The sequence below is a fragment of the Heloderma suspectum genome, chromosome 3, assembly GCF_057233095.1.
Source record: "Heloderma suspectum isolate Gila_16-S chromosome 3, 16-S_ref, whole genome shotgun sequence".
Lineage (NCBI taxonomy): Eukaryota > Metazoa > Chordata > Lepidosauria > Squamata > Helodermatidae > Heloderma > Heloderma suspectum.
Window position 1 is genome coordinate 123,129,178 of NC_139460.1, and position 13,829 is coordinate 123,143,006.

At 46.0% G+C, this 13,829-nt stretch overlaps 1 protein-coding gene across 1 annotated transcript in view; it reads left to right on the plus strand.

Moving 5' to 3' along the window:
- ATP10A (ATPase phospholipid transporting 10A (putative)) overlaps positions 1-13,829 on the plus strand; it is a 174,127-nt gene that overhangs the window by 145,814 nt on the left and 14,484 nt on the right. Inside the window, exons 13-16 of the mRNA XM_084844345.1 lie at positions 100-284; positions 1,653-1,974; positions 4,553-4,629; positions 13,456-13,581. Coding sequence (XP_084700471.1) covers positions 100-284; positions 1,653-1,974; positions 4,553-4,629; positions 13,456-13,581 — 710 coding nt within the window. The remainder of the gene's footprint in view (positions 1-99; positions 285-1,652; positions 1,975-4,552; positions 4,630-13,455; positions 13,582-13,829) is intronic.

The window sequence follows — 13,829 nt, forward strand, 5'->3', positions numbered from 1 at the left end:
TGATTACTTTTTGTTTGTGAAGCCATCTTGGTTATCTTCTTCTCTTAATTAAGTATAATGAACTATTTAAAATTCTATGTTCTTTTGTTTGTGTGGCAGGTGCAACTGGCATTGAGGACCGTTTGCAGGATGGCGTCCCAGAAACCATTGCCAACTTGCGCAAAGCTGGGCTGCAAATATGGGTTCTAACTGGAGATAAACAAGAGACGGCCATTAATATTGCTTATGCTTGCAAGCTGTTGGATCATGATGAAGAAATCATTACCTTGAATGCTGATTCACCGGTATGAAAACATTGGCCTCCGAGACCAGGCCCATGAACCTGGCAGACCAAGGCTAAACACAGTATAGCAGCCATATATAATATTGCTGCTTGCAAGGTGCTCAAGGTTGATCAAGCTACTATACCATGTACAGCCTGGATGATGTCTGTACACCCTGGGACCTCCCAAGCAAAGCATAGCCTACCAGACATGTATGGAAGCCTAGCAGAGGCTTCATGGACCTTTTTTTCTGCCTGGTACTACAAAAAATGGCAGCAAGGGTGGGGAGCATCATCCAACATCTGTTAAGCCACCATTTTTGTCTGGTGGGCTGTGTTCAGCTTGGTGGGTCACATGTTATGCAGGCATGGCCTGAAGGTGCAACAATCAAGAGGCCTGCTATACACACTAATATATGGATGGGATGGTCTTGATTATGGAAGTCCTGCTGAGAAGTTCTAATGCTTTTTTTCCATTTGATTTTCATTTTTTTTCAGTCTACATCCATCTTTTTCTTTGCTCTCCTGCTTAATTGTACTGTCTGTCTTGACTAGGCATGAAGCCTAGTGGAAGCAGACTGCAACTCAGTCCTCACTGTCAGTTCTTGGTCACATCACACAAGGCAGGAGTCAAGGCAGCACCTTGGATAGCACACTGCAGGAAGTGCTAGCTGGAATGTTCTCCTGAGCTGTTGTCTCAGCAAAGGACTGCAACTCAGCAAAGGACTGCAACTGAGGCCTTAAGAAGGCTGACAGAGCCTGATCTTTCAGTGGCTCCGCCCCTGCTGGATGCTTAGTGCAGTTCTTAAAGGACCAGCATCTGTTTCTACAGTCTCATTCTCCTGCATGGCTGACAGGCAGGAGAAGCTGCAGGGGAGTCATCCTCAGAGTCAGATGATGAGAAAGCTGCATCCTCAGCCTGGGACAGTATAGAAGGAGGTGCCGAGGGTTCCCCATGAAGTTGAGTGACCCATGGCCTGTCTGCATCTGAGTCCTCCTTGAAGACTCGGAACCAAGGGACGTGGCACAGTCCCACACATTTAAGTATTTCCCTTAACTTCCATAGAAGTCATGATTATGTTTATGTGTGGTCTGTAAGAAAGTCATCTAGACAGCATAACTGTGTTGATCTGTTGCAGCAAAGAAACAACAACAAAGACTCTTCCAGCACCTTAAAGACTAACATATTTACTGTGCCATAGCTGTCGTGGACTCTACAGCCCACCATTTATAAGCAGCTTTGGCTAATTCTAATTTAAAAGCAGGTTAGAAATGTCTCAAATAAATAAAATGAAATAATGCATGATTTTGAAGCAATGCTGCAGCTACCCTCTCATTGCGCTTGGTGTCTCTTAACTTGATTTCCTGTTTGTTGCTGTGCTTATTCTAGGAAATGTGTGCCACATTGCTGGACCAACATTTGCACTGCATGGAGTCTAAATTTTCAAATGAAACAATGGGAAAACCTGCTCAGAACATAAAAGCAAAGTTTACCCCATTCTATGTACCATCATCTTCAGTGCATCCCAGGTTGGGCTTGGTGGTCGATGGAAAGACATTGGCTTATGCCCTAGACCAAGCCCTAGAAGATAAATTTCTTTTGTTAGCCAGGAGATGTCGATCTGTGCTGTGTTGCCGCTCTACTCCAATTCAGAAGGGGATGGTCGTGAAACTGGTCAGAAACAAGCTCAAAACAATGACTTTGGCAATAGGCAAGTACCTCAATTTAACAGAAATTAGTTCACATTAGAACAAATCCAAAGAACAACATTTTCTTTTTTTCAGATAAAGGCATTACCCTTTCATTCAATTCACTATGTATGTAAGCCTTACTGTTTACATTTGTTGCATTTTATCTGTTTCACTCATTTAAAAGGCTATTCTTCATTGTTAGATTGTTTAAAAATGCATTAACACCGAACTTGAGCCTTCATAATGGTGCGGGCTAGAAATCTGTTTTTTGTAATGCAGAACTGAAACATGACCACATTTCAGAGCAATTTAAAAATGGAAGAATATGAAGGAACAGCTGTTAGGGCACTTGCTGTGGTGAAAGAGATATGAAAATGATGACAGAGAAATTGAAACTGACAATACAATTTGTGGAGGGGAGGCGGAATTATCTTTGTCAATCTGCAAAAAAAAAAGTAATGGAAATTTGAAAAAGGAATAAACTTGGATTGCACAAATGCTGCAATATTTGAGACCTCCCTAACCATTAGCTGATCTACTTTGATGCCTGGAGTTTCGAGGTGCCCAAGCCCTGGATATCTTCTCCAATCTCAGTTAAAAGCTATAAGTTAGATCCAGAGCTTTTCAACATGAGGCATTTATTGCACACTCATGATTCCTTATTCATAGTTGTTTATGGATTCTTTAGACAACATCATGATCCTCCAGTTTCATTTCTGTTTCTTAAGAGCGCTTTCCCAGGTTTTTTAGAGTGGGAAAAAGGGATATTATTTCTGAAAGTGAAAGAACTACTTGTGTGTTTGCACTATTCCATTATAGCACATCACCATCTAGAGGTTACTTAGTATTGATTGATTGATTGATTGCATTTATACCCCGCCTTTTTTCCTCTTGCAAGGATTCCAAGACAGCTTACATTATCCTTTTTCTTAGTAGAAAAGCGGGAAAGGAAATGCCCTTTGTGGAGAGCTCAGATCTCACTTCTGCAACGAAACGGAAAGTAGATACAGCAGATTAACAGCCTCGTATAGAAAAGCTCCCATTGAAACCAGTGGGTCTGCTTAAATATAACTAAGTCTGGATCCAACCCAGCAAAAGCTTTTTGAGGGGGGAAATGGCAAAGCGTTTATTGTGTGTGTGTGTATGGACCACTTGAGCACACTCCGGGAGAGAGTGGAGGACAGGCAGGCCTGGCGTGTGATGGTCCATGGGGTCACGAAGAGTCGGACACGACTTAACAACTGAACAAAATATGGACCATTGTCTGGATTAGAAGGAGAGGGGCTTACTGAATTGTATGGAGTGAGGGAACAGTTTCCCAGATTTCTCTATCTGATTATTTTCTGATTTCTGCCTGTGTGATCAAAGTGGAATGCACCATACCAAGGATTTCTTTCTAAACAAGCCATCTCTATGATTGCCATAGCAGATGCACAAGTCCCATGATTCTCTGGCAACACCCATTAGCAGAAATTGTACTTTCACTTCATAAGCAGAGTGCTGAGAATTACATGGTCTAAGAATGCTATCCTTCTCTCAGATTTAATTGCTTTAGAGAGGAAACAAAGGAAATTGTTTTGTGCATGTGTTTCCCTTCAGCATTTCTTTCCCATGGAAATACCCTTTCAGGTATATGATGACAGTGGATAGAAAAGCAAAGGTTTGTAGTCCGGATTATAATCAAAGATAACCCCATAAGGTCAGCAGCAGTGTTTTAGAACAGTGAGAAGAGGACAGACCAACTACTTTGGCAGTCTGTTAAAAGATATGTCTCAATACAGCCTGTAGTTGTTGTGTATTATTCTTGGCATGCTTCTGCATTAGCAATTAGATTCATCTTGACTGATAAAGATTTGAGTAAGTTCCCCACACTCATGATGACTGGGTAGATGGTACATCTTGAGTGACACCAATTGTTCCCTGTAACAGTAATTGAACATATTATTAATCATAAACACACACACACACACATATAACACTGCTCTTCAATTGGCTAGTCCTATATGCCCTTCTGTGCAACTGCATTAGATTATAAGACTATGCTCCGAGAACTAGGTTAAGGGGGCAGACGAAGAGGACTAGAAATGTGCTCCCTCTTTAAAATTAAAGCTGAGATGTCCAGGATTCTATACGCAGTACCACATTTCTTATCGCATGGTACATATCATTGTGCAGAACACACACATTCCTGATATTATTCCCCTTTCTATACTTCCAGTTAGCCAACTACTATACTGGAGAAATGTTTCCATGAATTGGGTTCATTCTCTCTCTCTCTTCCTCCCTCCCTCCCCCCTTGATAAGGGATGGCAAATTTGCTATGGAGAACAGGTGTGTTACTTTGTTTTATAATTCATTTGATGGGTATAACACATAGTAACCTGCACTCTTTGCAAATAATTTAGTTTGGCATGAAATATAAGTAAACGTGTCAGACTGAAATGATAATTTGACAAAGAGTAGCCATTTCACTGCTAAATAACCCATCCCTTTCTCTCTTCTTCTACCTCTTCTTGGTCTTCCTTTGCTTTTTTGCCTGCCGTTAGTCATCTCTGCGTCAATTAATTGCAAAAAAATGTATTCTCCGATTCTTACCAGGTGACGGAGCTAATGATGTCAGTATGATCCAAGTCGCCGACGTTGGTGTGGGGATCTCGGGTCCAGAAGGCATGCAGGTAATGTATGTTTACCTAAATGCAACTGCAGGATAAAGCTGGTTCCATGTGTTTCCCATATGTCCACTTGTATCTTGTTTCCTTGGAAGTTGCAGCAACCTGCTTTGTGACAGCCACTGCAAATTTCAGCAGTCCTGCAAGCTGCCTCAAGGTGGACCAGCTGGGCTTTGCAGAGATTACTTTAGTAGAGCTGCTCCAGGAGAACTCTTTTCTCAGAGCTATGGTGAGATTGGCACATTTCTTATTAGGCATGTGAGATAGTCACATGCCTAATAAAGGATCTTTCCGCTAAAATTCCATTTTATATAAAATGTTAAATAGCTATTCAAACATTATTTTGTATTTTTATAAAATGCAAAATAACGCTTAAGTAGCCATTTAATATTTTTTCTTAATTACCATGTACCTTGAACATTCCTTCTTTTTTCTTTTTTTTTTTGCGCCACGGTCTTTTGCTCCAGATGTCTGCTCTCATCTTGTAAGGCTATCTTTCAGTAGAACTGGGGGAGAGGTATTACTCTGAGCAACTAATACGTCCAGATGGCAGCAATTGTGGGGATTACAGTAGCAGTGTTTTATCATGTCTGATGCCAAATGTTCAAGTGTGCTCCAACCTCTGCTGATTCCCACCAGCCCAGAAGGACCAGGGCAGGAGACCAACATAGGTTACAAACTATATACTGTGGTTTCCCACATCATCCAAGGGATGTTTTGGGAATGTTGCCCTGGATAGATAGCTGCCTTTCCCATACTGAACCAGGAGTGCAGGAAAGCAGCATCTCGACAAAATCTTAGGGCCAACTGCACATCCATTGTGATGGCAAACTCACAACTGGTAATGAGAAACAGAGATAGCTGGTAAAGAGCAACATATAGCACATAGTTAAAGCATGGAATTCGCTACCACAAGATGTAGTGATGGCCACTAGTTTGGATAGCTTTAAAAGGGGATTAGCAAATTGGGAGAGGATAAGGCTATCAGTGGCTACTGGCTGCCTATTATCTATCCCAAGTATCAAAGGTGGTATGCATACACCATGAGTTGGAGGGTGGTATTGCACTCACGTCCTACTTACAGGTGTCCTGTGGCCAGGTGGTTGGCCATGGTGTGAACAGAATGCTGGACCAGATGGACCCTTGGTCTGATCCAGCAGGGTTCTTCTTACGATCTTAGGAACTGTGACCAGTCCCAGCTCCTTGGTGAAAATACCTGTATCGTACACATATGTGTAAAGATGTTTTTCATGGTGTTTGCACATTACATTCTTATGTGCACATATAAATTATTTTTATATTTTATTCTTTTAACCATTTGTATTATATTGTATTCTTGTAATCCGCCCAGAGAACATTTGTTATTGGGCAGATTAAAAATACAATTTTTTTATTATTTATTTATTTATTTCATTTCTATACCGCCCAATAGCCGAAGCTCTCTGGGCGGTTCACAAAAACTAAAACCAAACAACACACAATAAAACAATTTAAAATATATAGAACATTAAAACCACAATATAACAATACAACCACAATAAAACCTAGCAGCAGTACAGGAGTTTAAAATACAGATTTAAAACAGCAAAGATAAAAATTTAGAAAGCTAAAATGCCTGGGAAAATAAAAAGGTCTTCACCTGGCGCCGAAAGGAGTACAATGTAGGCGCCAGGCGAACCTCACTAGGGAGCTCATTCCAGAGCCGGGGTGCCACAACAGAAAAAGCCCTCCTCCTAGTAGCCACCCGCCTCACTTCCTTTGGCAGGGGCTCACGGAGAAGGGCCGCTGATGATGATCTTAAGGTCCGGGCAGGCACATATGGGAGGAGGCGATCCTTCAGGTAAACTGGCCCCAAGCCGTTAAGGGCTTTGAATGTTAACACCAGCACTTTGAATCGGGCCCGGAAATGGACCGGCAGCCAGTGCAGCTGGAAAAGTACTGGCGTAATATGAGCTCGCAGGCCAGTCCCTGTTAACAATCTTGCTGCCCTATTTTGGACCAGCTGAAGTTTCCGGACCGTTTTCAAAGGCAGCCCCACGTATAACGCATTGCAGTAATCCAGACGAGAAGTTATCAGAGCATGGATAACTGTAGCTAGGCTATCTCTGTCCAGATAAGGGCGTAGTTGGTATACCAGCCTAAGCTGATAAAAAGTGCTCCGTGCCACTGAGTTCACCTGTGCCTCAAGTGACAGTTCTGGATCCAAGAGCACCCCCAAACTACGAACCTGATCCTTTAGGGGGAGTGCAACCCCCTCCAGAACAGGTTGAATATCACCTAGCCGGGCAGACGAACCACCCACTAACAGTACCTCCGTCTTGTCTGAATTGAGTTTCAGTTTATTAGCACTCATCCAGTCCATTACGGTGCCCAGGCACTGGTTCAGAACAGCCACTGCCTCACCTGGTTTTGATGAGAAAGAGAGGTAGAGCTGGGTGTCATCCGCATATTGAGGGCACCTCAGCCCACACCTCCGGATAACCTCCCCCAGCGGTTTCATGTAGATGTTAAACAGCATGGGGGATAGAATAGAGCCCTGTGGAACCCCATGGCACAATTGCCATGGCACAGAGCAATAATCCCCCAGCACCACCTTCTGGAATCGGCCATCCAAGTAGGAGCGGAACCACTGTAGTGCAGTGCCTCCAACTCCCAACCCAGACAACCTATCCAGAAGGATACCATGGTCGATGGTATCGAAAGCCGCTGAGAGGTCCAGGAGAATCAACAGGGTCGCACTCCCCCTGTCCCTCTCCCGGCAGAGGTCATCCCACAGGGCGACCAAGGCAGTTTCCGTTCCAAAACCAGGCCTGAAGCCTGATTGAAATGGATCTAGATAATCTGTTTCATTCAAGAGTGCCTGGAGCTGTCCTACAACCACCCGCTCAAGCACCTTGCCCAGGAAGGGGATGTTGGCCACTGGCCTATAATTGTTAACATCCTCTGGGTCCAGGTTAGGCTTTTTCAGGAGTGGTCTAATTACTGCCTCTTTTAAAGCAGCAGGCACCACTCCTTCTCTCAAGGAGGAATTTACAACCTCCTGGACCCAGCCGGACAACCCCTCCTTGTTTGATTTAATAAGCCATGAAGGGCAAGGGTCAAGCACACAAGTGGTCGATCGGACTTGGCCAAGCACCTTGTCCGCATCCTCAGGCCTCAGTAACTGAAACTCATCCAATAAAACTGGACCAGACGGTGCTCTGAACGCCTCTACCAATGGAACTGCATTAATGGTTGTGTCCAATTCATGACGAATCTGAGCGACTTTATCCTCAAAGTGCCGCGCAAACTCGTCACAGCGTGCTACCGAGGGTTCCACCGTCTCTCTCCCTGGCCCAGAATGTAACAGGCCGCGAACCACTCGGAAAAGCTCCGCCGGACGACACTGAGAAGATGCAATGCTGGTGGAAAAGAACTGCCTCTTTGCCACCCTCACCGCCACAGAGTAGGCTCGATAGTGGGCTCTTACCTGTGTTCGGTCAGACTCAGCACAAGTTTTCCTCCACCTGCGTTCTAGCCGTCTCTCCTCTTGCTTCATTGCCCTCAGCACAGGTGTATACCAAGGAGTTGTCCGGGCTCTGCTTAGAGGGAGAGGGCGCTTGGGTGCGATCGTGTCAACCGCCCAAGTCATCTCTGCATTCCACAGAGCGACCTGGGCTTCGACAGGAGCACCAGCCATACCAGCAGGAAAATCCCCCAGAGCCCTCTGGAATCCATCGGAATCCATTAATCTCCGGGGGCGGACCATTTTAATAGGTCCCCCACCCTTGCAGAGGGGAAAGGCCGCCAGAAGTCTAAACCTCAGCAGGAAGTGATCTGACCATGACAAAGGGACAGATGTTAATTCCTCTACTTTCAGATCACCATCCTCCTGCCCAGTCGAGAAAAGATCAAGCGTGTGTCCTTTTATATGCGTTGGGCCGATGACATGTTGGGACAGCCCCATGGTTGTCATGGCGGCCATGAAGTCCTGAGCCGCCCCGGATACAGCGGCCTCGGCATGGAAGTTGAGATCCCCCAGGACCATCATCCTGGGGGTCCTCAACACCAAGTCCGAGACCACCTCCGTCAGCTCAGGCAGGGAGTCTGATGGGCAGCGGGGTGGGCGGTACACCAACAGAATCCCTAATCTGTCCCGGGTACCCAACACAAGGTACAGACACTCAAGATCTGCACTCGAATGAGCAGGAAGCCTGGAGAGGGAGATTGAATTCCTATAGACCACGGCAAACCCCTCCCCGACCCTCAAGTCGGTGTTGGTGCTGCACTGAGTACCCAGGAGGGCACAGCTGGGAGAGAGTGACCCCTCCCAGTTCCCCCACCCAGGTCTCAGTAATACATGCCAGGTCAGCCCCCTCATCCACAATCAAATCATGGATGAGGGAGGTCTTATTTTGGGCCGACCTGGCATTCAGCAGCAGCACCACCAGACCCGAGGGCAGACTGGTAAGGCTGCCAGGAACCATCAGGTTGGGGGAAGAACCAGAAGAGGGGACAGCTGTAAGGTGTCTAGCCCCTCTTCTCCTCAGCTGGCCTGTTAATCCCCCAACGCCATACCTCCCCCTGCCCGTGACCACAGTTATGGTGGCACCTCTCTGACTCCCTGAGTTGCCCAATAGTCCTCCCAGGCACATATTAAAATGTTAAGATATAAATAGCACAACAGTTTAAAAGAATATAAAAGAGATAAAAGAGAACAGCAGCGAAGAAGGAGCAGATAGTCCACGTTTGCCCCTTCCCCTGGTCTTTAAAGCTGCTGCCCTCTGCTGCTGCTGCTATTTGCTGCTGGTGTTGTGGCTGCTGGTGTGTCTGGAGAGGCAGGTGGGTAGATCTTGCGACTCCAAGTGCGACGCTAAGTGCGCACTTAGCGTCGCACTTGGCGCGACACCGAGGCGCTGCCTCTGGCAGCCCCGCCTTAAGTACCTGTGGGCAGGGGCAGAAGCAGGCTCAGGCTCAGGATCCCCCGGTGCAGCTGCTGGCTGGTCCTCCTTCCCCAGGCTCCTTCCCGAGCAGCCTCTGGCAGCCCCGCCTTAAGTACCTGTGGCGGGGGCAGAAGCAGGCTCAGGCTCAGGATCCCCCGGTGCAGCTGCTGGCTGGTCCTCCTTCCCCAATCAATCAGAGCGTGAGTTAACAAATGGTAACATGTGAAGTGGCCTAAAGACCACTGTTGCGTAAGCAACTTGGTTCTGTTTCCACTCTGCAAACAGAACTCTCAGTTGGCTGGTCTTGCATGCTCCGCAGATTGTCACTTAAATATTATACTATTAGATCCCCTTAAATAATTCATTTTACATTATCAACAGCCATGAATTAAATGTTCAGGCATGGAAATGAAAGCTCATCGATATCCTTCCTTGGACTTGAGAGCTGCCCTGATGGGCATCACACTCAGAAGTGTCAGAATTCCATAAATGATCAAAGAAGTAATCTTTTCCAACATCCTGCCGAATATTTATTTTATCACCCAAATAGTGTCTTGTCTTTCATGAGTATCCCTTTATGAATGGGAATTAACTAGCAGTTCATGCCACGTGTTGTTGCTTCCATTGAAGGTGGAAAGAAACAGAATCTGTCAGTTTGTATTCAAATAGCTTTCTCCTCCCTATACTCACTGTTCAGAAATAGATCCGGGGGGGGGGGGGGGGGGCGGCGGCAAGGCAGTTACTTGAGTAATTTTGTGGAAATGCAAAAGTAAACACATTTCCCTTTCCATTCCATTATAGAAAGATTGCATGGGATAGATAAACAGGAATATTGATGGGCAGCCTTCTAATACTAAAAGTATTGTAGCAGCCAGCCCTTCCCGACCATGCGTTCCTTTTCTTAGGGAAATGCTTTTTCAGTAGGAACGAATGTTTAGAGATGTTCAGAGATCATCCCTGGAATATGAAAGCTATCAGCTTTGGGGCTAATCTGAGTCAGTGGAGGGACTGTAGACTTTTAGAGAGACAGGCAGCTCAGAGCTAACTCTGAAAGCATCTTCAGGTGCAGGTAACCCTCTCTGAGGATCTAGGAAGATAAACATCTGCATTATACTGAGTCAAGCCATTGGTCCATCTAGCCCAATCTTGTCAATGCTGACTGGCAGCAGCTCTCCAGAGTTCCAGATAGAGGGTTTTCCTGCCTTACCAGGAGATGCTGGGGATCGAACCTGGGACCTTCTGCATGCAAAGCAGGTGCTCTACCACTGAGCCACAGCCCTTTCCCTAATCTGCTGTAGGACAGTGGATCTACTGCATGCTAGAAAGACTATGTGGCTTGCCTCTGCCTTTACTCAATGTGTATATTTGCAAATAAAGCAAATATTATGACACTTCTGTGAGTCTCCAATGATCCTTTCCCCAAAATGAAAGCCAAAGGTAGTGCTTCCCCGGAAAATTCTTAAGGAAGTGGGGAGCATGTGGCAGTATGTAAACATGGCATTGAAAAGCTGCACTGTCTTCTTCGGGGCACAGGATGGGAGTTATTAATATAAGGCAAAACCATTTGAAAACTCAACGTCAGTCTAAGCACAAGAAACCGATATTGACTAAATACTGATCAGGGCTGGAGCTCGCCTGGTAGAGCCACGTGCTTTGCATGCAGAAACTCCCAGGTTCCATCATTGGCCATGCTGGCTGGGGCTGATGAGAGGTGAAGTCCAGAAAATCTTGAGGGCACCAGGTTGAGGAAGGATGGTATAGACAATACTGAGGTAGATGGGTTATCTAGCTCGGTAGATGGACCATCTAGCTGACTCAGTGCACAGCAGCTTCCTCTGCTCCTAGAAACACTTGGCAGGATTAATAAGGATTCCTAGAAAGCACAGAATTATGTAACAGACAATAAACAGCTGCTCCACTGCCCTCTATCGCTATCAATCAACAGAACAGCCAAGAGGGCCGTCCATGTTACTGGGCTGTGTAAGAGGAGGTTAAGGGCAGAGATCCAGGGATCATCAAACCATTTTCTTTGCTAGCCTATAACTTAATTGGTTTGCAAACTAAACCACTATGGTGCAGATCACAAACCATCTATACTAGACTCCTTACAGAAACCTGGGTATCCTCCCTTCCGGTTAACCCAGATGCCCTGTTGAAATAAATGGGAAGCACTTGGAAATAGGTGATTCATACAGGACTGTTCATCCCTCGATATCTGTAACATGCAACATCAACAATAGTATTTTTCGATGGAAGCAGTTCCACGGGTTCGGGTTGTTGAGCAAATAAGTCATCAAGTGATGGGGTATCAAATAGCGATGTCAGAGAAATCTGCAATGGAATCAAATGCAGTTGGATTTTTTTTTTTATAGGGATGTACGAAAGTCACTTACCTGAACCGAAATTTGATTCACGGTGGGGGGAGGTGCTCCGTCCCTCCCCCCGAAATTCTGGCCGGGGGGGAGGCGCCCCGTCCCTCCCGCCTGAAATTCTGGCCTGGGGGGAGGCGCCCAGTCCCTCCCCCCCGAAATTCTGGCCGGGGGGGAGGCACCCCGTCCCTCCCGCCGCGAATCCTGGCTGGCTGGGAACGCAAATGGCAGCGGCCATAGCCGCCGCCGCTTGCATCCCTGCAGTCAGCCGTGATAGGCTACGTAAATGTTTACGTAGCCTATCACAGCTGAATAAAAAAAAACAACAACCGCGTGTACGCAAATGGCGGCGCCCATGGGCGCCGCCATTTACGTTCCTTATTTTGGCACGTCTAGTCTACGTAAACATTTACGTAGACTACGGTGAAAATAAGGGGAATGCAAATAGCGTAGCGTCTACGCTATTTGTGTTCCCCTTATTTTAGCCGTAGTCTATGTAAATGTTTACGTAGACTAGATGTGCCAAAATAAGGAACGCAAATGGCGGCGCCCATGGGCGCCGCCATTTCCGTACGCGCGGGTTTTTGTTTTTTGTTTTACTCAGCCGTGATAAGCTATGTAAACATTTACGTAGCCTATCACCGTATTTTTTAAAAATCTAGCCATGATCTTTACGTAAATCTTTACGTAGCCTATCACGGTTTTGTTTTGTTTTTTTACTGGAAATGGCGGCAGCCGGTCAGAAGACCGGCCGTTGCAGCCGCCGCCACCGAACTGCCACCACCGCCAGGGAGATTCGCACAAGGTAAGTCCCGTCCCGCGGGGGGGCAGACCATTTCGCCACCAATTTCAGGGGGCCGAATGCGCTGGCATTCGGCCTCCCTGAGATTCGTGGTGAAATTCTCTGACATCCCTAGATTTTTATGAATCCAATCCATTTTATGAATCTGTGGATTTTTATGAATCCAATCCATTTTATGAATCTGTGGATTCCGCAGTGGATCGGCTTTCCCCCTGTGGGGCAGATTCCGCAGACTTGCGGACCATTTCTCTAACCTTCAGGAATTTTGCACACATTTTGTTGTAGAAAAATACACAAACATTAAAAAGATCCAGCCAAAAATGCATATTTGGAGGGGATTTATGCATTTTGTGGGGATGTGCACATTTTTGCATGGGTGAATTTGCGCAAATTCGGAATCTTTAAAAAATCCAATTCCGTTGCCAGGCGGACGATGGAACGAAAGGAGCCTGACAACCTGTGAAACACAGACAGCACGGATTTTACACAAATATGTCCATGTATCCCTAGTATCAAATGAGGGGCATGCATGTCTGAATCAGCCTTTGTTCTGTGGACCACTGTAGTAAGCAGCTCAAATGGCGTCTTCTCCCTTTGTGAACACCATGGGCTGTATTTTATCCTAGTGAAATCTGTGGAATCCTGCTTCATCCGCCTAAATTAAAAAGAGGCTGCCTCTGTAATAACAGTAACATCTTCCAAAATAATAATGATAATTTCAACTCTTCTTGCCTTGCAGGCTGTGATGGCAAGTGACTTTGCAATTCCAAAGTTCCGGCATTTGGAGAAACTCTTGCTTGTGCATGGCCACTGGTGTTACTCCCGGCTTGCCAACATGGTGCTGTATTTCTTCTACAAAAATGCAGTAAGTGTAAGATAGCTTTGTAGATGTACGTGTCTCTGGATTGTCCCGAGGGATCCCATTCACTCATTTCATCTGCTGAGAAGGCTGTGATGTTTTCCCTTTGATTTTGACCTGGTAATCATGCTCCAGGCCTCCAGAACCTTGAATGCACCACTTGCAGGGCTGCGTTTGGAGATGCTTCAGAGGCCAAATCTGTTGCAAACAACAGTGCCCTGCTGTGATAAAGAGAGGGCAGCCAGGAGGATTGT